Below are 23,454 nucleotides of genomic sequence, written 5' to 3'. Positions count from 1 at the left end.
AAATGCTAAAGAAAGTTAAGCTTAAAAACGACATCTATTAATTCCTTTTTGGAGGGGTTTCCAGGCTTGTCTTGGTTTATCTGGTAACTTCTCTCTCCACGTTGCTCAGACTGGGAGCTGTTGGAGTAGGAACTATCTGCCCAGTGTAGTGCCAACTACAGTTATGCCACGGTAGCAAATCAGAATGATCTGGATTCTTTTCCAAGCTCTCCTAAAGCATCTCAAATGCATATCCATATGATCTTGCCACATTCCTGAGGAATACAAAAGCAGCTTACGTGCTTCGTTCACTGGGTGTAGTCTGCTGAAGGCTGGGGCAGGCAGGGAAGAAAGAAGGTGTGAGCATGGGGACATGGGTGCTAGGAGCTGTTCCATGCAGGGACAGCAGCCCTGCTGTCGGGTGACAAGATGTGTCTGAGTCCTCTTAGGAAGCTTTGCAGTATTTGTTGGAAAAAGTCAATAAACACAGAGCATGGTATGAGAGAACGCTGTATCGTTGTTGGATTACTCAAATATTATTAGGTACATCTTATTTGTATATGTTTTTTGAGTAATTCCATTTTGAGCTCAATCTGCCTTCCTTCTCTCACTTCAGGTCTTGTTTTCCTTCCCCTCCTTCCCACCCTCAGTGACCACATTACTCCATGCACAGTAGAGGGAAGCAGGATCCTACAGCTGGGGACACCACAATTATTCTTAAAATGAAAAATACTGGTTTGGGTAGGATAAGGCCCCAGACCATAGATGCTCCGTTGCCTTTGGTAGGGCTATCTTGTGCAGGGTGACTGAGGTTGTTTTCCTAACTTCCCTCCATGGCTTTGTGTACGAACTACTCTCAACACTGCTGGCCAAGGACTTCAAATCTGCCTGGGATATCACAGTTTAAAATGAATTGTTGCCTTTCAGCATATGAGCAAAATTGCAAAGGCGTGCCTTTCACCCACTCTTTTCCATCATCTCTGCACTACAGTCTTCTATAGGAAAATGTCTTTTCCCCATGATCTAAGAAATCCTCTTTCTCTAAAAACCCGTCTTCACTTCTGCCCCGTAACTTCTTCAGCATCAATGTAGACAAGGTAGCAAGCCTTGCATGTTTGTGCACACAGATTTTTTTGTGTTATGTATTTGTGTATTGCATTAGGGACCTTTTTCAGAAACAGATAGAATTCTTAGAGCTTTTCTTTACTTAGAGTCCTTATTAGCAGCTTCTGATACACCTTTCTTGAATTATAGTAAGAATCAAGTATTTATAGATCAGCTTCTTTACTTTGAATAGACATAGTGTCTTAATCCATATTAATAATCTTCAAGCACAAAAAAGTAATTCTTCCATGTAGGTGATGATTTTGCGCTCTTTGTGATCACTCGGTCCTCAGCTACTACTTTTTATTCAAAATAGGAACTATGTCAGCATCAGCGCGTTAGCAAGAGCACAGATTGATACTGCTATACTAGCAATATCATAAAAGTGAAGTCTTTTTGTTGGTATAATTGGCTCCATTGAGAGAATTGGTTTAAGCTGTACAAGCAAAAACTACTCTTTAAATGGTAACAATTGCGCTGCCACCAGGCAGCTTTATGAGGCCTCCTACCACAAAATCCTTTCATGTAGAGGCGAGGCTTTCAACACAGGTTTATCCCATCTAGCTGAGGAGCTGAGGGTGACTATATAGCTGGGTTAGATGATAGTTGAATGGTTTGCATCTGGGGCTCAGGTTCCTTATGATGATCACTGGTTACTAGCACCAGCAATAATGATTTCAGGATTTTCAGTACAGACACGCAGGAGCACCCTCTTCCCAGTTGAGGATGGGAGTTTGCACTGACTCATGTCCCTTCCTTCTGGTGACAGGCCGCTGTGCCCGCTGTGGGGAGAATGTTGTTGGGGAAGGCACTGGCTGCACGGCCATGGACCAGGTCTTTCACGTGGAGTGCTTCACCTGCATGATGTGCAACAACAAGCTGAGGGGACAGCCTTTCTATGCAGTGGAGAAGAAAGCCTACTGTGAACCCTGCTATATCGTAAGTACCTGTGCTTATTTGCCCTTTGATTTTTAATGCTCAGATAACAGAAACATTAATTTCCTTCACTGCAATACTCCTGCCTTACAGTTAAAGCCTCAGTTTACAGTTAAATCTCATAGCAATACTGTGGGCACTAGTTTTCTGTGGTCTTCAGAAGAACTCGGATCTCTTCAGCTTCCTAGGTTAACTTTACTTTCTGTGCCATTTAAGCTGTAAAATGAAGTGGCCAAAGCAGGGGAAAGAGGTGCTTTTTGTGATTATTTCAGCTCTGTAAGGACTGTGCAGCAGTTTATTTCCTTTTTTAAGAGGTAGTATTATTCTCAGAAGCTTTTTGCATTGAGAAACCTGATACCAAAACCCATACAGATGTTGATGTGCACTAAAATGAAAGATGGGACTCAAGATAGCATTAAAACTTCTAAAACTGCCCTTCATGTTGTTTAATATTAATGGAAGTCTCTCCACTGAACTTTTGGATTGGATATTTTTCTGAAGCTTACCTTGTCCTAAAATTTCATTTTATGCTTCCAACAAGCTCTTAAATCAAACAATCAACAGTTGCTCTGAGGAGCTGCACCTTTTAAGAGGCTCACATAAAAGACAATTGGAACCAGTTGTACAGTTGCAAATTAAAGGAACATCACTTAACCTGAGGCCTTACCTTACTGTGACCTTAGCATACAATATGTTGGGATAATCCCTATAATTTAGAATGAGGAAAGCACCAGAATGTTCTTAAAACATTGATGGGTCTTCATGTAAACCTCAAATTCAGAGTCCTTTTTATAAACCCTTACTTTTTTTGCACACCGTTAAATTAAGCTTATTTTAAACCGAAGTCTAGTTTAAGGTTGGTAACTGTAGCATTCAAGTTCTACCTGTTAACTTTGCAGGAAAAAGGTAAAATCTTGTGAAGGCCAATGTACCACCAGTATGCTGTATTGCATCTTTTATTTACAGAGATATTTGTTGGTTTGTTGTTGTTTATTAGGGGTGGGAGGGTGAGGCCTTTCCATAATTAGACTGCACTTCTGAAAGGAGAAATTGCTTTTCTTGACATTTCTGGTATTTCAATAATTAAAGAAATAATAGGTATTTCTGTAAATGCTACCAATATCCCTTTATTCCTTCTGTTTCTGTGGAGTCTTTGCAGTGGGATTATTGCTGAAATATTGAATATAAAAAGGGAAGATTCTGTCTTATTTACAGTGGCAGTGATAGATGAACCATGGGAATTGACTTTCAAAAACTAAGTGATTTTTGATTGAAGAATATACTTCTTAAACATTTCCATTTTTTGTTTGCACTGAAATGATTGTACCATAAAAACTATAAGGTTAATTTTGTGGGAACTTTGACCACGTGCAAAGCACTGCAGATTTCAGGAAGGTGCATTCATAATGGGATAGGAACAACTTCGTACAACTGGAGTTAAACATTTTATTCACTTCAGGATGGAAATGACTTCATCTGCTTGCAGATTGATACTTTTCTTCTTTTTTAAATCAAGCACGCATTCTTCGCCACTCATCTGCTTTAGTTTGGGAAAACATCTGCATTAGCCACTGTAGTAATGGTTTAAGATTAAATAATCCCATTACTTATACACTTCATTAGCCTGAGTGAATTGTTGGCAAGGGTTCAGTAAACTTCCTACATTGGGAGATAAAAGGATAAAAAAAGGAAAGGAAGAAGGATTCTGTTCCTCATTTTCTTTCAAATTTGTCTTCTATCTATTTAAGGGATAAAGGAATAATAATTGCCTGGTTGCATCTGCATTTGTATGTTCTGCAATACGGCTTTGCAGCTCTGAGTAGAGAGGAATGAGTAAACGTTTAATAGCATTCTCTTATATAATCAGAAGGGGCCTTTAAATGTTCATTCGTACAATCAACAAAAAATGGTTATGGACTCAACCCAAAACACTTCGGGATTGATGGATGCTGCTGCACATGAAGGGGAAGGGATTGTCCTACTGATGGGTAGCTGGATGGTTGGTACTATGAATGGGAAATGGAAAAGCAGGAATCTGGCAATCTGATTTAGCAAAAATAAATAACACAAGTAAAAAATGAAACTCTATAGCCTGTGTTGTGGTTTAACCTGGCAGGCAGCTTAGCACCATGCAGCTGCTTGCGCAGTCTCCCGAGTTAGGTTGGGGGATAGAATTAGAAAGGTAAAAGTGTGAGAACTCATGGGTTGAGATGAGGACAGTTTACTAGGTAGAGCAAAAGCCACACAGAAAGCAAAACAAGGAATTCACTTGCTACTTCCCATCAGCAGGCAGGTGTTCAGCCACTTCCAGGAGAGCCGGGCTCATCCTTTATAACAGTTTCTTGGAAAGACAAACGCCATCACTCCAAGCATGCCCCTCTTCCTCCTCCTTCCCCCAGCTTTTATAGCTGAGCATGATACCAAGGGGCATGGGATATCCCTCTGGGGATGCAGTCATACTGAAGTCAATGAGAGTTAATCACTTGCCTAAAATCTAGTCTGCGCTTAAGGATTTTGCTGAGTTGAAGACTAGTTTGGTTTTCTTTTGAGCTTTTCCAAGTCCTGCTATCAGAAAATAACTTGGATGCATGGAGTTCTGTAGGAAATCAATGGGACTGAAGATCCCAGACCCAGGTTCCTGTGGGCCTGAATTCCCATGAAAGGTGGAGCCTGCCTGGCTGGCCCAAGGCTTCACAGCTAATCAGTGGCTGCAGCCAGCTCTGGGAACAGGGTTCTCAGCTGGTATCAATCTGAATAATTCCATGATGCTTATTTACTGGTCTAATTCATGCTGATTTCCACCACACATCCCTACCTCTCTGTGTTCGAAACTCTTGGTCTGTTATGTAGGCCATTAGACCAAGCTGCTGCATTTACATTAAAGAAGGTCGACTCTAATATTTGCCTAGACCTGGTATACAAATTCATGAATTCTTGTTTTTCATAATTCCCTTGTGTGACTCATGGCCATACACACACAAACTTTGTGCAAAATCAAAAATACACTTTTTTCAACAATTAGAGTTGGCTGATCTTCTCAGTTTATGTGACTCTTAGTTGTGGTGGAGTAATTAAGATTACTGTGGAGAGTTGTATTTAATTAGTATTTAGTCAATACCAGGCTTAAATAGCCTGCAGAAGTGTTGTATTTTGCTTTTGTTTCTGATTTTATTAGTGACCCAGTTAAGATGAAGTTCCCCAAAAGTCTGAATTAACATCCAAGGAAGTCAATCACCTGTTTAAAAACATTTACTAACAGAAATGTGAGTACCAGAGTTAATTTTTTCACAAAAAAAAACACCCAAAAGCCAGTCACCATCACTTCTGTATGAATGCAGAGAGTTTTGTTGCCAATGTTTACTGGTTTTGCTCTGCATCCAAGGATTCTTTCATTATTAATGTTATTTCTAAAAGAGTACCAGTCTTCTCCATTAAGATGCTTCTGCTCAACCAAAAGCAACTGTAAGAAATAAAGCATTAATAGGAGGCAGATGTCTCCTAGTCCTTACGATAGGCAAGTAACATCTGAAATATCACGATAGGGTTTCCAGTGTAACCAGCTTACTGCTGTACATGTGAAGGATGCTGTCTGCAATATGTTATCAGTATACTTTGCTCCTCTGCTACAGGGCAAGTTACTGACAAAAAACATTTGGTTTGCTTCCTCTGTAGTTGAAGGGATTTTAGCACTGGGCTCGGTGCAAAGAAAAGGTTAAGAGTAATATCAGTAGAATTGTTGTAAAAGATTGAAGAGCAAGATGTTAGAGCAGTGCCAGCTGTCTGCTTTCCAAATACAGTATTATTGTAAGGACTGAACACAAGGTTAACCAGACACACCAGTCTGGCAAGAGTGATGCTGCTGTTTTGTGAATGGGGTGTTCTCTGATGTCCTGATGACTTTCTCCGGGACATGGAAATTTCCCTTTGTTCTTTATCCCCTTTCCCGTCAGTCCAGTGGCTGATGGTAGGAGATAAACTTTCTGTGAGGTTGTGGGCTGAGAGGTGCTGAGCACCTGCACTTAGCACAGAAAGCTCTGGCAGATGCTCCTGGCCTCTGAGGACTTCTCCTGTCATGCCCAAGTTAATGCTGGGCCCTGAGGGAAGTGGAAGTGGAGACCCAGTGATGGAAGCTTCCAGGTGCTGCTGCATGCTACCAGATATGAGAATATAACCTTAAAACCTACCCCAGAGATCACTTGCAGGGATTTTGCAGGGTGAGGTTCGTCTTTCCGTAGTACTGGGAGGGCTTGAAGGAGGAAGAATTGTGCATGACTTCATGCCTTGATCGCCATTTCCCAGCTTTAAATGCAGGGTTGTAGTGCTCCACTTCTTTCATCAGTTAAGGTTTTTTTGGGGGTGCACACAGACAAAAAATTGAAGGTTTCTACCTCTTACTAGCTTCTAACTTTCTGGCCTGTTGAGGCTGTAGTGTGCAGTAGGAGGAGATAGGTCAGGCCATAATAAGGAGAAATCCAGATATTTCATGAAACGGTACAACTAGAGCCGCTGGTGCCACAGAGCATCCTGCGGAAGCTTAAATTTGTTGATCATTAGGAAATCTCAGTGTTAACTCAATTTGTGCTCATTGGAAATCTCTGGTAAAACGGCTGTCGGCTCTCATGTGTCTGGTATTGTAAACCTCACCCTGTGCGTGCACAAGAATGTGGCTGTTCAAAACCTGCTCCAGAGAAGGCACCTCCCGCACATCTAGCTGAACGTGTGGTTGATCCCTGCAGTAAAATTATATCTATTTTTAAAAATAATTCTGCAATTTGTAAGCAGAGATTACAGCACTAATTTAGCAACCATGTAACAATTTAAATTGGACCAGAAAAGAGAAACTATAATTTAAAGATTTTTTTTCATGATACAAGTTTTCTTCTTTTTAAAGTAAAAAGCCCTTTATTCTTGTTTTTGTCAAGCAATGTATTGAATTTGAGAGTAATTTATGGAAAGTGCTGCCAGCATGGTATTGCGAGTGCTCCACAATTTGAATTTAAACTGCTCAATGGGATCATTAAGACTATTATGCCTGCTTTCCAAAGAGTTTGAATTCAAAATGACAACTGGAACAAAAATATAAAATAAACTAAAGAGAAGTCATGCACTCTTTACGTGGTGGAATTTTTCTGCCCTCGAAATATTTCATTGAGATCAATGCTCTTCTTCAGTCTTCTCCTAGGTAGGGGAAAAAAAAAAAGCTGGTGTTGCTCGTTTTAGTGCTGAGCTCCTGCCTGAGTCACTGGCAGCAGGGGGCTGAACCTGTGACCCTAAAAGCATTGCTGCTGCGGTGCAGCCAGCTCCTGCCTCCTGGGTTTCATGCCCTCGGTGGAGGAAGCCTGTGGGCATAGCAGACATAAAATGGGCCCAGAGTCTTGGCTTGCTTGCAGGCACACTTTGATCCTATTGATTATTAGCTTTGATAATTTTGCTAGTCTAGGCCCAGCTGGTGATGTCTTTGGGGGGGGAAAAAAAAAAACTCCTAGGTGGTAAAGATGACTGTCATTCCTGGTAAACTGATCATCACTGTAAAACTGAAAATGAATAAATCCATAAGAGTTTAACAGCTCTTTCTGTTAGTTTCCACTCAACTTGTCTGATATATTTAAAAAAAAAAAAATACAGGTGGAAGTTGAGGGAGGGGAGGGGGGCATAGGCTCAGTACTGCTGCTTTGGTAAATGGTCTTTAGCAATCAGAGCGTAAAATAGAGGAGGACAGGGTGCTGTTACGGAAGCTACACCTGGAGCTTTCAGGAGCTCAAGTCTAGGAGGTACAAAAATGCCTGAGAGAATGTCAGCGAAACAGCTTCTATCAAAACTGGGGCAGATGCTGATCTTAGCTGACCCATGTGAAGTATGAATTTTTTTTCAGCGGACTATCAGCTGTTACAAGGGTTGGGTCATACCTCTTGTTTTGTCTCTAATCAGAAGGAAAAGTTTCCTTTTTGAGGGAGAAGGCAGGGTTTTTTTTAGTAACCTCCTTTCTAAACCAGAATGATAAAGGAAGGGGAGAAAGCATACCTTGATTTGATGAGGTATGCTGTATAGCAGCTCCTCTGGAGACTCAGAGGGGCATATCAAAGAGGACAGGCCCAATTCATCTCACTGCCCAGCAAGGACAGGACAAAGAAGTGTCTGAACTGAGGCTGTAAAAGAAAAAACTCCTAGTAATCTTAGAAGGTATTGAAGCAACAGCCCTGCCAAGAATTGCACTGGGCTCACCTTGGTGGAGGATTCTCTGAGCTAGACCAGACACCTCTCTGCTGAGGGTGGCTTAAAGACAAAATTATTCTCTTCTCAGCACGGCAGGATCTGCTTGGCTAACCATTCTGAATCACTGGATGGGATTAAAGGTGTTGTGCACCCTATTTTCAACCTACAGTTGATGTTTGCCTTCATGTTGTTGACTGTTGCAAATGCAGCTGATTGACATTGAAACAGATAGCAAGAGGATCAGGCCCCACCTTGGTATAATTGACTTTCCAGAAAGTTGAGTGGAGTGTTGCTTAAGAGAAAGACCAGCTGTGGACTGCAGAGCTAAAACAGCGTGATGGTACCAGTGTTATAAGGGGGATATTTCTGGAAAAGTCATCACAATGCTGGATAGCATCTTAATAGGTACAGCAGTGTTGTAAGATTGGCCATGAAGTAGGGCTGATTAACGAGGTGGGAGATGTCTTGGTAGGCCAAAATTTTGCTAAGGATGGATGGATTATATCCCACTCCTCTGCATGGTTTATCTGCAAGAATGTCCTTATGAAGTGAAGGCTCCTCCTCTACACTGGGGTTTCTGTGTGGGACTTCTGTGGTTTCCTAGTAGAATCCAGATCTTTCCTCCTGTGTGTGTTGGCATCTCCAAAATCTTCAGTTGTCTTCCTGTCTCTGCCTTGAGCTCCTCTAATTAGGGATCTTTATCATATTTGATTATGTAAAGAAAGCATTGCTTTGACATGTGTAATCTAGAAAAATTAGACCGTGGGAACTCTGTGGAGGGAGTTCTTAGCATATCGGAATGAAGATGACATTGTGAAGGACCAGCTGTTGCCACTCAGTGAATTTCTCACCTCACAGGGTGAGCTCCACTGACTAATTGTGTATTCTTAGGAAGATAAGTCTCCCTTTCTGTAGAGCCATTATGGCCCCTGGCTATACATCTGCTTACGGATCATACTGCAGTAGTGGGGACAGTGAATTCATTTAGCAATGACTTCAAGCTGTGTTGAGATTCCACTTTAGAAGGTAGTCCAACTCTTGCATATGTCTTCTAGAGCTAGCAGAAACAGCTTATAAGTCAAGAAGAAAGTCTTACGCACAGCATTAGTAGGAGAATCTTCATTTGCAATCAAGTATGGATAAATATTAGATGTCGAGCCTGTAGCACTCACCTCTGCTTTACTTTCAGCTGTAATTTGCTGCCTTCTCAGCATATTCTTTGCTGCTTTTATCCTTTTTGCTACCTGAGTAGCATCTAGAGATCCATCTCTAATAAACTATCCTTATGATGAGCCAGTGAATGACAGGCAGCGGCCTCCACCTCAGTACAAACTTACTGGTAAACAGCAGCAGGTAGGTGGAAAGGGCGGTGGCGCTGTCAGCTTATTGCAAGCAGACAGCTGTCCCCAGGAAGATTAAATGCAGCTTGTTTAGAAAGGGCCATGAATATTGCTGGAAGCCTTCAAGGACAGGCGGTGCAGGCATTTCTAAAGAATGGTTTAGATCTGGTTGACCTAGGTAAGGGGTAGATCTAGGGGTCGTCTCCTAGCCCTGGGTGCTCTACTTCTGAGCTCAAACAACTTGTCCAGGATCATAGGCACAGCCTGCAGTGTGGGTCTTCCATGTCCCAACACACTGCCTAGTTGCAGTTGAGCCTGTAGAGATCTTCAAGTGAAGGGGTTACCTTTCTTTTCTTCCCCTCCTCAAACAACTGCACTCTGGGGACTTGGGCACTGGTATGAGGTGAATGTGAAGAGCAGCTGGAAGTTGAGTGAGGGCTCTCAAAAAAACTCAGGAGGGTGGGAGGTACTGTGACAGTATTCTCTTCCATGAGTTTTACCACTTGCTTATAATCCCACGTAGTTATTTGTCCCTTCAAACCACTGAAGGCAGTTATTTTGAAGGGCTGTGGTTTGTTTGGAATAGGTCCTGTAATTTAGGTGTGCATTTCCATCAGATCTATGTGTTACTGAATTTGCTCGGTCCTGCTCGACACAGTAATGTCAAAATGCCAGCGTCCACAGATAAGTCAGAATTCACGCAAGAAAATAGAGGGTTAATATAGTTAGCAAACCTTCTGGTTATTTTACACCATGGCTCTTATGCTTGTGGAGCTGCTGGTAAAGTCCGGGCCTTGCAGCCAGGGTGTGATAGCTGCCAGTAATAGAGCTGACTCTGTCCTGGCCTGTGTGTGGATTTAGCAGGTATGATTTACCCTTAGCAGCCTTTCAGAAAACAGAAAGCCTTGTCTCGCTCGCTTTTATTCAAGATGTCCTCTTGCTTTGGTCCAGACAGCAATTTGCAAGCCCGACTGCCAGGGAGGCGAGCGGGCGTTTGCAGCTTGCCACTTCAACCGGTCTCCGTGGTGAAGCCACACTCCGAGGAATTTGCTCTGGCAGAAGCTCAGTCTGTGAGTCGATCCTCCCTCTAGCGTCCTGCCTCTGTTTCTTCACTCCAGGACATCAGCTTGCCTGCATGCGATGTTTGTTTGCAGTAGAGGAAACTGTTTAACTTGCCATCGCACACACGCACAAACCCCAATGGGCTCGGTAGATTTCTGGTTAGAAAAACAAATTCATGCCAGTTTAGGGAAAGCACAACAAGCATGAATGATGACAGGAGAGAAAGTTTATTGATTCTAAGAGTATCATGAGTGTTTGGTGCTTATAGAGGGTAAAAGCAAATTGCAAGTGTTTTCTCTCACAGCTGCACTGATTACAAAGGTGTGGGCCAAGTACAATATTAACAGAAAAGGTAAATCATCTGCTGGGATACTTCGGGCAGAAGGAAGACCAGATTGTAGCTGGAATCTGCTACTGCTTAGCTGTTGTGTTTGCTGGGGACAAGCGATGACTCTGCTGGTTGGTGGCAGCTCTCACAGCAGCAGAGCACACCTTGGTTAACGCAGTAAACGAGCCCCGTGGTCAGTGTGTGTGCACCCATCATTTGGGGACCATCTGTGTGTGTCAGGGCAACAATGGCACTGGTGGGCACATCAGCAAGCCTGCCATGCTCCAGGGAGCTGGAAAGGCATCTGGGTGGCTTAAATCGTGTGATGAGATCTGCACAGCATTGCCCCTTCTTTTCCCCTGCCTGTTGTTTCCAGACACAAGCACCACATGGGTTTTTCACAGCAACCTGATGCTGTAGCCCTCTGAGCAGACTTACTGCCCAGCTCTCTGAGACGGTTCAATAAGTGCAGGGACTTGGAAACTGGTTACAAATATTATGCACCATGCCCAGCTCGTCCAAGGCTTCGCTGTCATCAAAAACTAAGCTTTGTGACATGTTCCTGTTCTGTAGAACAGGACCCTTTAGGAACATGGTTGTTTTTAGAACAGTAATCAAGTATAAAGCGGGAATTTGATAGGCTTCTTCAAGCACTATGGGAATGGACTGCTGCAAATGCTGGGGACTGCAAAAGATCTTTGTGTTGCATCAATTGTTTTGGTTTCCGTTTTCTTGCTGTAGTTAATCTGCTAACATTTGATAGTCCAGTGCTGTGGCTCATTGTCTTTACATCCGTGCTCTTGGGCTCTCTAATGCTGCTGTGTGGGCCTTAGGTTGTTGTACAACTCCGATGTTACCTGGTGCTCTTCATACAGGTATCCTTTTCAAACTGCTCAAATTCTGAACAAGTAATGGTTATGGTGCCCAAAACTAAGAAGTTGCTACTGACCTGGGTAGTTTCCCTTGCTTGTAAAGGGAAATACAGCAAGTGGGGAAAAAAATAACATCTGGAAGTTAATTTACATTTCAACACTGATTATTATCAGGAATTGAGACTTTTAAGTATGAATATTCCATTAGCTCTTGACAATGTAGTTTTTTGTTTAAGGACATGTTTGAACCAATACACCATCTTGGTGCTCCACCAACAGAGGTATCTGTGTAAATGCAATCTGTGCATAAGCCAGACAACACTTTTAAAAATTTATTTAATATTTCCTACAGCAAGCCATCTGTGACTGGTCATATTTTAGGAAGCAAGCGAACATCATAGCAACGTTCCTCCCTCTATTTGAGTAACTTTTAGACTTTTTAATTTAAATGTGCTGCCAAATATTTATGTTCTGTTGTGAAAAGAAAAATATTTGTTTGACATCTTAGTCTCCCTGGCAATTTGCAGTTGGTTGCTCGTCTTTGGAGCCACTCTTCTTTTATTTTTTTTCCTTGTGGGTAGAGTAGTAAAAGAAGGATGCACATCAGGTTTGGACATCCCTGAGGTTGTCTCCTGGGCTCACTCCTCAGCATTTGGTAGGGCTGTAGCATGTGGTGTGGCTTTGCAGGGAGCTAAAGAGGGGTTGAGTCCTGGGTCCTTGCATGGAGGCTATGGTGTGGGATGGATGGGTTGGGGGCCAGGCTGTGCCCCTGGTGGGTGCAGAGGGCAGTGGAAGAGCCACTGTGGTATTGCTGCCAGCAGCAAAAGGCTCCGGATTTCCTGGGAAAGCCAAATGGGTGGGAGGTGTTTTGCAGCACACCTCCCACAGGCACTGCAGCCATCACCAAGGCAACCGACTTGCCAGAATTGAGGGAAAAACCAGTGATGGCCTAAGTCATGGCTGGCAAATACTGCCGAGCCTAAACCACCCTGATGGGACTGAGCCCTGCTCTAAGTGATACGTGCCTTGCTTTGGCTGAGGATTTTCACAGGAGGCTTTTATTTTTATCCTGTTCCACAGATTTATGGCTGGTGTAAATTTAATCGCCTACGGTAGTGAAATGCATTTGCTCAAGGGCTCAGAAACCAGTGTGATCCTTTTATTGCACAAAGGTGTTAACTAAAATACCCGAAGTAGTCCTCAAACAGTTAATTCCATTCTGGAAAGGCTGAAATGTGCTGAAGGGTCCCCAGTGGCATAGCACCAATTTCTGCTCAGTATTCATTTGGAACGGTCCGTATAACTTGCCTGAACTTACCACCCGGGGAATGTCGCAACCCGCAGAAGTCCAGGTGAATTGCCAGCAAGTAACCTGTCTACCTGTCCGTCACCTCTAGGATCAAAGCCATACATAGAATATATGTGTTCATACTTATATGCTGAAGAGAGGTCCTTGCAGTATAGAGGAGGAAGAGAAGGCTGTCTAGATTTGTTTTTACCTCTGACAGGTTTACTCTCACTGTGGCATGGCAATAAGATTAAAGTTTTATAGTAATATTACCTCCATCCAGACTAGAAAAAAAAAAGTAAAGTCTCTCTTCTCTGCCACTTGGATTTTGATCTCTTTTATAGAGCTGCTGCATCTGTTAATAAAATCCTTAATTCATTCTGAACATTTTATTGTCACTTCAGATAAAAGTTTAATCAGATAGAATTATTGCCCTTCTAATATTCCCTTAACCTTTGTGTTTTAGACTTGCACCATATCAGTTAAATTTTAAAATCACTTTTTTATGGACTTGAATGCCCCATCTATGTTTTAGAGGGTACTTCTGCGCAGAAATGCCATAGTCTATCTTAAGGTCATGTGAAAACTTAAAAGGCTCTAATGTGAGCTCTGCTCGCTTTCTGCTGAAGTGTCTTGCATGCCCTATTAATTACTTTAATGGTGACATGCTGGTTTAAGGGAGTTCTTTATTAATACCACTAAATCTTCTTTTATTGTTGTTTAAACACTTTTTCTTTCCTTTATGTAGATGTATTTAATCCTTTCTGTCTTTAAAATGAATGAGCGCATAACTTCACATGAAGCGTTTGACACTTCCATTTTGCATTCTCAGGAGGGGGCAGAGGAGCATTGCACTCCCTTGCCTGCAGCGTCTGCATCCTGGCAGAGATGGAGAAGTGCACATCTGTATTTTTGTCCATAATCATATGTTAGATTGTTGTGATGGAAACAACTTCTAAAATCTGATTTGCCTTTCCGAAAGTAATATGCAGTGAATTTGTTTCTGCCCTTCCAGGTTGTTGAAATTCTTGAGGTCCATGCGGCTTGCTTGTTGAAAAGTGTAGAAGCCCAAGTTCAAGAGATTTGCTTATGTTTGAGCCATTTCCTAGCAAAGAGAAGAACACATCAATTTGCTCTTCTCAGTCAGAACTCTCTAACTAGTATTATTCTAGTAGTTCACTTTAAGATTAAAACCATACAGCATTTACTATACCAGTTAAAGTAGCATAGCCCTTCTACCAAACTAGTCATCTGACAAAGCCCTGGCATCCATGTCTGCAATTCTGTTCTCTCTTCTACAAAATAAGTTTTGCTCTATATTAGTTGTGGGTTTTCTTGATCTGGGGAAGGGAAACAAGGTATGAGAAAAGCCATTATCCCTGGGACTTGGAGAAGCATTTCTCCAAAGCACGTAAGTGACTGATGAACTTGCTGCTTTTTGGTCTCTTAACTTGCTATTGACAATGAGAATTGAACTCTTGGCAACTAAGTCATCTGGTGGTTCTTTCACTTTTGAAAGTGTTTTCTCCAGCAGCCATTGATGATCTTGTCACAGGACTTTCCTGCATTTGATAGCCATTAATAACCTTCCCTGGTCTTCAAGAAAATTATAGTAGACTCTTGGAAAAATTAAATTTGAAAAGGTTTCACCAACAGCAGCTAGTTTTGTGTGTGGTTTTGTTGTTGGTTGTTTTTTCTTTGCAGTTTTTTTTTGTCTGAGGGGATAGTATTTCAGGGCTGGTTTTTGTTGTTGTTTAGTGCAGGCAAAGTATGGAAACTTGTGTTATGCTCTGGGTCAGGAAGTCTCTTGACTTCTCCCAGATGACTTCTGTTTCCTAAACCATCTGTGCCCACTTGAGTAGTAGAGCTTTTGTGCAACCTTACATAGCTAATACATACTTGTACATACACACAGACCAGCACAGGACGAGTCTGAAGCCTGAATCCATCTGTAATGACTTATCTGCCTGTATCAGGTCTGTCTTTCTTCTGTGGACCTGTCTCAGGTTTGTCCCAATTACTCTGTAGTTACCAGTAGCACACTTTGCTGTCGGGTGGCCAAGGCCTTTTGCTCAGAATTGCTATTTTAATTTCAGAAGCAGGCAGTAAACTCATACGTTTACACAGTACTAAATAATACCTTTTGCATTTTCAATGTTTGCTAAATGGCACCCTTTTTTTAGAATAAGTAGCTAATTAAATGGCAAGGCTAAGCGCTGTTTGGTGGGCCACTGGTGTAGAGTCAGTCTAGGTTAGACAAGAGAACTGTTCCTACAAAGCAAAGTAGTCTAAGCCATGGGCCTGCTCCCAGTGATCCTGACGTGAATGTGTTCTGTTATAGTAATGGGAGCTGAATCAGATTTCTGTTACCCAAGACAATGTAGCTAATGACTCCGTAAGAGGCACAGACTCCTATCTCATAAAGTGCCCCTCTTGTGAGGATTCTAGACTGACTCCATTAACATTTTTCAATTTCTGTTCTCTAAAGCCAAAGATAAGTAAGGAGGATTCAAGTGATTTTCAGTGGAAATTCCCTAAAATTAACTGAGAAAGCTTAAAAGATGCATTTTTCTCGTTTAGTTTGTGTTTACTTCTATTTTCCCTTGTGGATACCTTGTTTATTTTTTAAATAAATAATCATTTTAAAGCAGCGTAAATAAATTGCAAAATGTGCTCCAGTGGGGTGGATAAATATATTCCATCTGCTGGGGAGTGATTATTAAATAATTCACAAGTGGCAAACCCAGGAGTGGTTATCCATTTTTTCCTCATTCATGGGTAATTTTTTTACATCCCGTAGGAGCTAATTATGTTTTCTTTGTACATAATGTTTAATAATTTTTAAAAATCTGGCACTAACCCCTCCATCTACAGATTCTTCAGTTTTTCCAAAATATTTGTGCATGTGTATGCACGTAGGAGTTGGCAGAAGATGTTTGTTACCTTTCTTCCTTTTTTTTTTTGCGTTGAGAAGGTGAGCATTGATGTCTGAAGTGAGACAGGGAACTGAGAAGCAAGATTCCTTGCGTCGAAGGAGTTTGCTCCTGCACGGATGTGGATGGGACCCATCCCAGCTCTTATCCTTGCATGGGGATCAATGTGACTTCAGGTCTCTGACAGCAGTCACTGTTTGGCTTGTACTTCCCCCTCCCAGTGCTTCCTATTCATATGCCTATAAGGGTCATAGGGTATGCATGTGAAGGACCCTGTTGCCTTTTCCTCAGTGTTAGGAAGAGTTTGGTTACCTTCTGAAGCTCCAAGAGTGAGCCCAACAAACCCAGCTTGTGGATAAGCAGTGAGTGATTACCAGAAAAAAGCTTAAGCCAAATCCCACCAGTGGAAAAACTGTCACCAGTATGTGGATTGGTGGGCTTTGAGTCTGACCTGGGCTGAACAGCTCAGCTCCTCCTGGTAGCTAGTAAACCCAGAGGCTTCACGTATGAGCTTTGAGCAGGCAGGGAGGGTGACTGGAGTGAGGATTGGATGAGGCTGGCATGTAGCAGGAGGCTGCAGAGTCAGCAGCTGGCACCTCCAGGACTGTATCCCGTTTCAGCAAGGTTCACGTTCCCGTAATTGCGCCTGCGTCACGGGGCAGGAGGCAGGGGACCACCATCCTGCCTTGGTGCTGGTGCCCAAGGTCCTGTGGTCAGAGCTGGGCTCTACCCCAGGCTGGAGGCAGATGTTTGCAGTTAGAGGACAATCACTATCTTGGTGCTAAAATGTGTAATTAGCCACAGGAAATTCTTTCCTCAGCTGATGAAGACAGGAAGGTAAAAGTGTCTCTTAATGCTTTCACTGTTTTTCTAGGGAGTTGAGTAAATCTGGCTGCCCTCACGGTGGGGAACAGCGGTACAGTTTCCAAGCAGGTAATGCTCTCTGCTGCTCTCTTGCAACATGTCCAAGTGTCTGTGCTGTCAGCCAGGGAGGAACAAAACCCTCTCACTGAAAGGCAGAGCAATGTTTTCTTTTTCTCCCCCACCTCTTTTTCACATTCCCTGTAGGCATACGCAGACTCTGGGTTTCAGAGGCAGCTGTGTTCTGTGTGAAGCAGCAGCAAACAGCATTTCTCTGGGACAAAGAGCAGACCCCAACAATTTGGTTTTGGCTATGATTTCCAAATGATTCTTGACCTGGGAACTCCTCCTTTTGTTACTTTGCTAATCCCCTGTCTTAACTGGGAAATAGTCTTTGGAAAGAAATATAGTCTGGGTGTGAATTACCAGGACCTTGAACATTTTGCTGCTTTTTGAAGAAAGGCTCTTTCCTTCCCAAGACGCTTCCCAAGTTCATATTCTATATAGCTCCATCATAGTCAAAACTGATCAGAGCAGCATTTCCCATGACTGCTGTCTGTGTAGAGCATGAGCTTTCTGCCCTTTGCATAGTAATGAAATGCTGCAACTGCTGAGGGTGGCTCTGACTCCGGGCTCCCTTCCCCATCTCATTTCCTGCTCCACATGGTCACTACATTTCACTCCTGGCAATGATGCTCCAGGATGGAAGAGCACAGCGAAGCCAATATCCAGGTGACAGAATTGTGGCAAGAGAACAAACTGAATATGAAGTCCTGGAGCAAATGAACAGTGTGTTCAGCACTGTGCTCTGCATGTGTACAGAAGAGGAGAGGCTGGGAGGATGAGCTGAGGTGTGCCAGCTAGGACGCCAGCTGCAGGAAAGGTGGTGTGAATGCAGGGATTGCTGGGCTGCTTTAATTTAAACTTAAAGGAACTGGAGGAAAAAAGCTGAGGACTGGAAGGGTGTTTGAAGGATATGGCTGGAGTTGGGAAGCACAAAACCACTGCCACGCTGGCTCTTCTGTGCCTGAGGCTCATCATTACATTAGCAGTTCTCTGGTCGTACCAGGCGGGAGACACCTGTGTTCGGCTTGCAGACCTGGGCTGCTGGCACTTCCAGCAGGTGTGGCATTTAATCCTGTGTTCCTCTATGTCCTTGATTTTAACCAGGACTGAGCATTGTCCCTTGAAAGCAGCAGGGAGAGAGCAAGCGCTCAGTTCTCTAGAAAGCTGAGCCCAGAAGGTAGATGTTTCTGTGATGTCCTTTCTTCTCACCCACACGTGCTGCTTCTCTCCCTGGATCATGCGGTCTTCAGGTCACTGCTCCCTCTTCTCATAGGCATTTTTCCGTCTGTTATGGTGACCCCATTGCTGCTTTTGCCCCCAGTCAAGTACTTGATGAGAGAGGTGATTGATTCCCATAGCAGGTGAAGTCGCAAGGCAGAGCTGGGAAGATGGCTGTGGCTCGCTGGCTTTGTCCCACGCATCCACTGCAGGCTAAGCACCACTTCACGCTGCCTCTTTTGCCGTGGCAGTGCTGACAGCACCTCTGCCAAAATGCACACCAAAGGCACTGCACCGGAGACTCCTGCAGCAGCACAAACATCCTCGGTACTGACACAGAGCCCGTCCACCAGGCTGTAATGTGGTGCAGCATGTATTACAGTGTGCTGTTAAGAAAACTGTAGTTGCTAAATGTTTCTGTTTTTATATAAAGCTATTCCAGCAAGGCTGTTATCTCATTTTTCTCTGGTGCTGAGAAAAGTGGTTGAATCAGACGAGAGACCTTGTGGGTGGAATACATTATGTCCAAAAATCAATCATAAGGTAAGGTAGGAATAGAATTGAGTTTATTTACAGTCCGTTGACTTTTATAGTTAGCACCATTTATTAGAGAAGATGAAGAAGAAGAAGAAAATTAAGCAGAGGGCAGGGAAATGTTTCTTTGTGATATTTTTGTGCTTGGCAATGAAAAGAGATGTGTGTACGAGCTGACAATTTATCTTCTGCCCTGAAGAGAAATGACTTGTTCTCAAATGGGCATGAAATGAAATAGTGCAGAACACGATAGGAACTTTTCTGCGTAAATGGGTCAATTTCCTGTCATTCTCTCGATAATTGTATGTAGAGCGCACTACGCTCCAAACACTGGCAAATGTGAATCTTTTTTTTTCCTCCTGTTATTTTACTCTTCTTGTAAATGGGTGGAAAACATATTCCAGTGCTGGCACTATTATAATCAGTTTTTGCCGGTGGCTAATAGCAGTCCATTTTCGGTGAATGCTTATTACCTCCAAGCAGTCCAAGACACTACATAATAACCCAGCACTGTGTAGATTGGTACTGCTAGGAACAAGATGTAGTTATAGGGACTCTATTGCAAATGCCCCATCACAGCAGGAAATTCACTCATCCTTTTATCTTCTCTTTCCTAATTGCAAAATAAGCCATGCTGTAGCTGGGGAAGGAACCTTGTTTGCTTTCTGAAACTTTTTCCAGTGTGGTTGGGGGGTTTCTGCCTCACTGTTAGCAGATTTTTGCATTTTCATCCACTGCCAGGAGGTCTGGCTGTTACCGAGGTGGGTATGGATTCGGGGCAGATTCAGGGAGGACTGAGCTGATGATTTTACTTTGGCTGTCATTAATTAAAAATAACAAAAGTGCTGCAACAGGTGTTCAGTGGGTGATTATTAGGGCCCCTGTGGCAGATTGGGTAAATCACACTGGTACAGGTTCGTATGGTGACAGAGCCTTGTGAGTACCATTGAACCTCAATCTGAGGAAGCCCTTAGGAAAAGATGGCAAATGTTTTTATAGGGTTGGCCCTAAGGGCCTGGATTCTGACTGTGGGAACATCTGGATAAATCCCAAACATTTGATTTCAATAATCTTCCTCCTTCCTAACTCCAAGCTAAACAAGATCTAGGCTTATCTAGCCCATCTCATCATGCACAGCATTATGCTCCTATTTGGAGGTTAGAGGAAGGATAAACACAATCCCAGTCTGAGGACTGCAGATACCTGAGCTGTGACCGCATCGCTTGATGGGGCAACACAGCCAGTGTTCATCAGAGTGAGGACTGAAACCTTTCCCTGCTTCTCCAGTCACTCAGGGACATGTACTTAGAATTGCAAAAGAAACAGATTTCAACTGAAGGTGGTTGGGAATAGATGTTTTCACCCCACTTACCCCCTTCCCGCAAAAGGGAAAATCACATGTTTTGAAGGATGGAATCTAAAAGCTTGGAAATAAAACCCCAAGAACAGACTCTTCTTTTTTTTCTCCCCACTAGTGAAAAAGCGCTTCTCAGAAGCATGTCAGGATCAGATATTTCCCATGGAAGTTTCCATTTGGAATGGGAAGCTTAGGGCATTTCTGAAGGTATAATCAAAATATTTTCACCAGCCCTAACTATGGCCCTTTAGGGTCTGTGTCAACTTTGTTCTGTGGATGTGGAGCAGGTTTCATTCCAATACAAGTTGGACTGGGTCACAGCTTTGAAGAAAAAAATAAATAAACCAAACAAAACTTCAAGATAAAACTAATGGCTTTTTAAGTCTATAAGCCCTGAATTTCTGTATCACCCTCCCCACACATGCACACTGGGACAGGAAAATGAAAGTTTCTAGTAGGTGTCCGTAAGATCAGACAAGTCTATTTGTCTTTTATGTATATTCTTGATGCAAATGAACTGGAAATAAGGATACCCACAGGACAGATCTTCAATAACTTCTGCCTGCTATCAGGAGTGGAATTTATGTAGCAAACCCACTCTGAATCAGCAGTTGCTGAAGTATGCTTATGATGGCTTTATGGAGTTGGCACTGGTTGACTTATGTGCAAGGCTCCCGACTCCATGCAAGCCGTGAGGAACTGGAAGCAAATGATCTCTGACCTCCATTAGGAAGCAGAGAGAAGTCTGTTCTGTTTATTCCACCTGTCTTTGGAAATATGCAGCCCTGAAGGACTGGTTCAGAAATCAGTTATGCTCAGGAATGCAGCTGGGGGGGGGGGGATAGGATCAGCCCACTGTAAAAGCCACCGGGGGAATTGGGTCAGAATTCGGCTATGCTGCTGCTTTGACCAGAGAATAAGATCTAGCGACTCTTACTTGGAGCGAAATGTGAAAAGATCAAGGGCTGAATTAGTCATTTTCCCCATGTTACATAACAATATTTTAGCAAACATTCTTCTCCCTGAATGTTTAAATGCATTGCTTGAATAATCACTGAAGACAATGTGGCAATAATATGTTCCTTATGTGTTGGAGGCAAAGCATTTATTCTGGTTTTACTTCTATAAAATGTATTAAACAACTTAGTTTTTGTTGATGTTTACACACAGGGAGTTGGGGGGGGTGCTTTGTTTTTCACTGTTATTCCTTTAAGGGAGCACATTTTTTGTCTGTGATTCAGAGACAACTGGATTTCTATTAAACGGGTCTGATGCCTGTGGTGGGATTCATCCCAGATAACTTCATCTAGCTGGAAGCTGCATACTTGGTCGAACATGCATGGCTCTTAGGAGTGAGGGTGGAGACCTGCTGGCAGCTCTCAGGGAGGAATACTTTAACCAGCCCTACCTACAACCCTCTTGCACTTGCCCTGCTGTCGATGTCACCTTTGCTTTGCGTATGTAAGGCAAACCCCATCTGAGTACCTAGAAAGCAGGTTTTCGTCCACCTATAGCTCCTGAGTGGCCTGGTTGTTTAGTCATGCTCTAATTCACCCTCGTTCGGGGCTGACTCCACCAGAAAAGGCAGCTCTGACCACTTTCTTTGGAGACACAGCCAGGAAAAGAAAGTGGAGGTGCGGTACGCCCGGAACATTTTATGAGATCTGTGTGGTTAGGAAGCATTCCCTAGAGATGGCTGACCTCTGGCCTCTGAAACCTCTTCAGTTGGAGGGCAAAATCTCCCCAAAGCTACCATTTCTTGGAGATGTGGGGGAGACGAGCAGAGAGGCTGCCTGGAGGAGAGGTCTCGCTGAGGCCAGCGTGCAGAAAGTGCCCTGGGGATGCGCAGTGGGTGAGACGGCTCCTTGAGAAGATGTGGGTCAGGAACATCCCTGGCTCTTGTCCTCCTGCCATGGGCTTCCAGCCTGCTCCAGTTCTCTGTTTAGAAAAGCACAGGGTTAATGTTGCTGACTGCAAAAGGAGGTGGATGTGGGTCTTGTTCCATGGCGAGCACCAGGATGGGGGCAGTGGTGCTGAACAGGTGCAGCTGTACAAGCTACGATGACACCTGTAGTAAAGGGGGTCAAAAAGGAGTGGCAAGGTTGCTTTGGCTAGCTGGTCAGGAGGGATTCTTATTGTCAGACACAAATCTTACTGGGTTTGAAAAACCTGGATTTAAAAAAAAAAAAGCCTGTATTAGCTCCAGACAGAGATGTATCCTGTAATCATGGAAATTTTCTGTTTCACTGCTGGCTTTGGGAGGAAATTCTGGCTTTCGAAGTTATAACATGACTGATAGGTTTTATTTGTATTTTTGGGAATTATTTTTTTTGTTGTTCTACTCCCATGACTCAAATCCATTTGAATTTTTCCCTCTGAACCATGTGTTTGTATGCTCTGGCTAGCCTCGTGTTGCATTTGATATTCTAGCATTGGGCAGTGGAGGATGTAGAAGTGTTTTTCCACTGCTACCACAGCGGTCTTCAGCTTAGTGTTGTAAAGCACAACTCTTTGCACAATCCACCACGCTCAGTTATGCTCTGTCACTCTCCAGGAGAACCAAGCACAGGGATTTTGATCCACTGAGGCCAGCACTGCTGAATAGAAGTGCTGCAAAGAGAGGCACAAGCCTCACCTCTTGCTTTGACATCTTTCTGGCCTGAAAAAGAGGTACCTCCTCCCAGCCTGAGTTCTGTGCTTAGGGTGGGGTCTGTCTTATAATAACATAATCAGGGTAGGGGATTTTCATCTACCCACAGACCCTTCCCACGATTGTGCTGTTTAGAGCAGTGACCTAAATAGAGGATATTTAGGGCTGGTTTTGAAGGGAGAGTTAGACAGCTTCCAGCCTTCGCCCCTGTGCTGCAGGGTGCAGATGGCTGATGGAGGCAGCTCTTGCTTTCTCCTGGGCAAGCATTTCAGCTTTGCATAGGTAAATATTTGCTGGGCCAGAGAGAGACAGGCAGGGGAATTGATGCTATCGCTGTAAGGTTAAGCTGTTTGCTGGAGAGAGGAGGCCAGCCCTCCAGGCTTGCTCTAAGAATACGCTGCAGACCCAGCTCTGCAAACAAGACCCCCGAGGGCATGCTCCATTTATGACTTGCCACCAGCCCCGAGTCCCCAGCCAGCATTGAACCATCAGCGCGTGAATGGTTGCGCGAATGCCTGGTGATGAAAAATGGAGGCACCTCGGGGACTTTATTGAAAGCTTGTGTGTTTTTCCTCCCTGCCATCTGCACCGGCTCCCCGGGGGCTCCAAGAGCTGAGCCTGCAAGCTCCCTCCTTCCTTTCGTGCCTCTTCGGCAGCGCCTTGCGAGGCGCTCGGGGACATCCTCCCTGTGCGAGGAACTTCCTCACCACCGA

General features: G+C 43.5%; 1 protein-coding gene across 23 annotated transcripts in view; it reads left to right on the top strand.

Moving 5' to 3' along the window:
• LOC121074997 (LIM domain containing preferred translocation partner in lipoma) overlaps positions 1-23,454 on the top strand; it is a 336,312-nt gene that overhangs the window by 275,494 nt on the left and 37,364 nt on the right. For all 23 annotated transcript variants that reach the window (XM_040567725.1, XM_040567731.1, XM_040567729.1 and 20 more), the window contains one exon: positions 1,853-2,022. In XM_040567725.1, coding sequence (XP_040423659.1) covers positions 1,853-2,022 — 170 coding nt within the window. The remainder of the gene's footprint in view (positions 1-1,852; positions 2,023-23,454) is intronic.

This window comes from Cygnus olor, chromosome 9, assembly GCF_009769625.2.
Source record: "Cygnus olor isolate bCygOlo1 chromosome 9, bCygOlo1.pri.v2, whole genome shotgun sequence".
NCBI classification, from domain to species: Eukaryota; Metazoa; Chordata; class Aves; order Anseriformes; family Anatidae; genus Cygnus; species Cygnus olor.
Note: the sequence above shows the minus strand (reverse complement) of the source record. Positions and strands in the feature narration are given on the sequence as shown.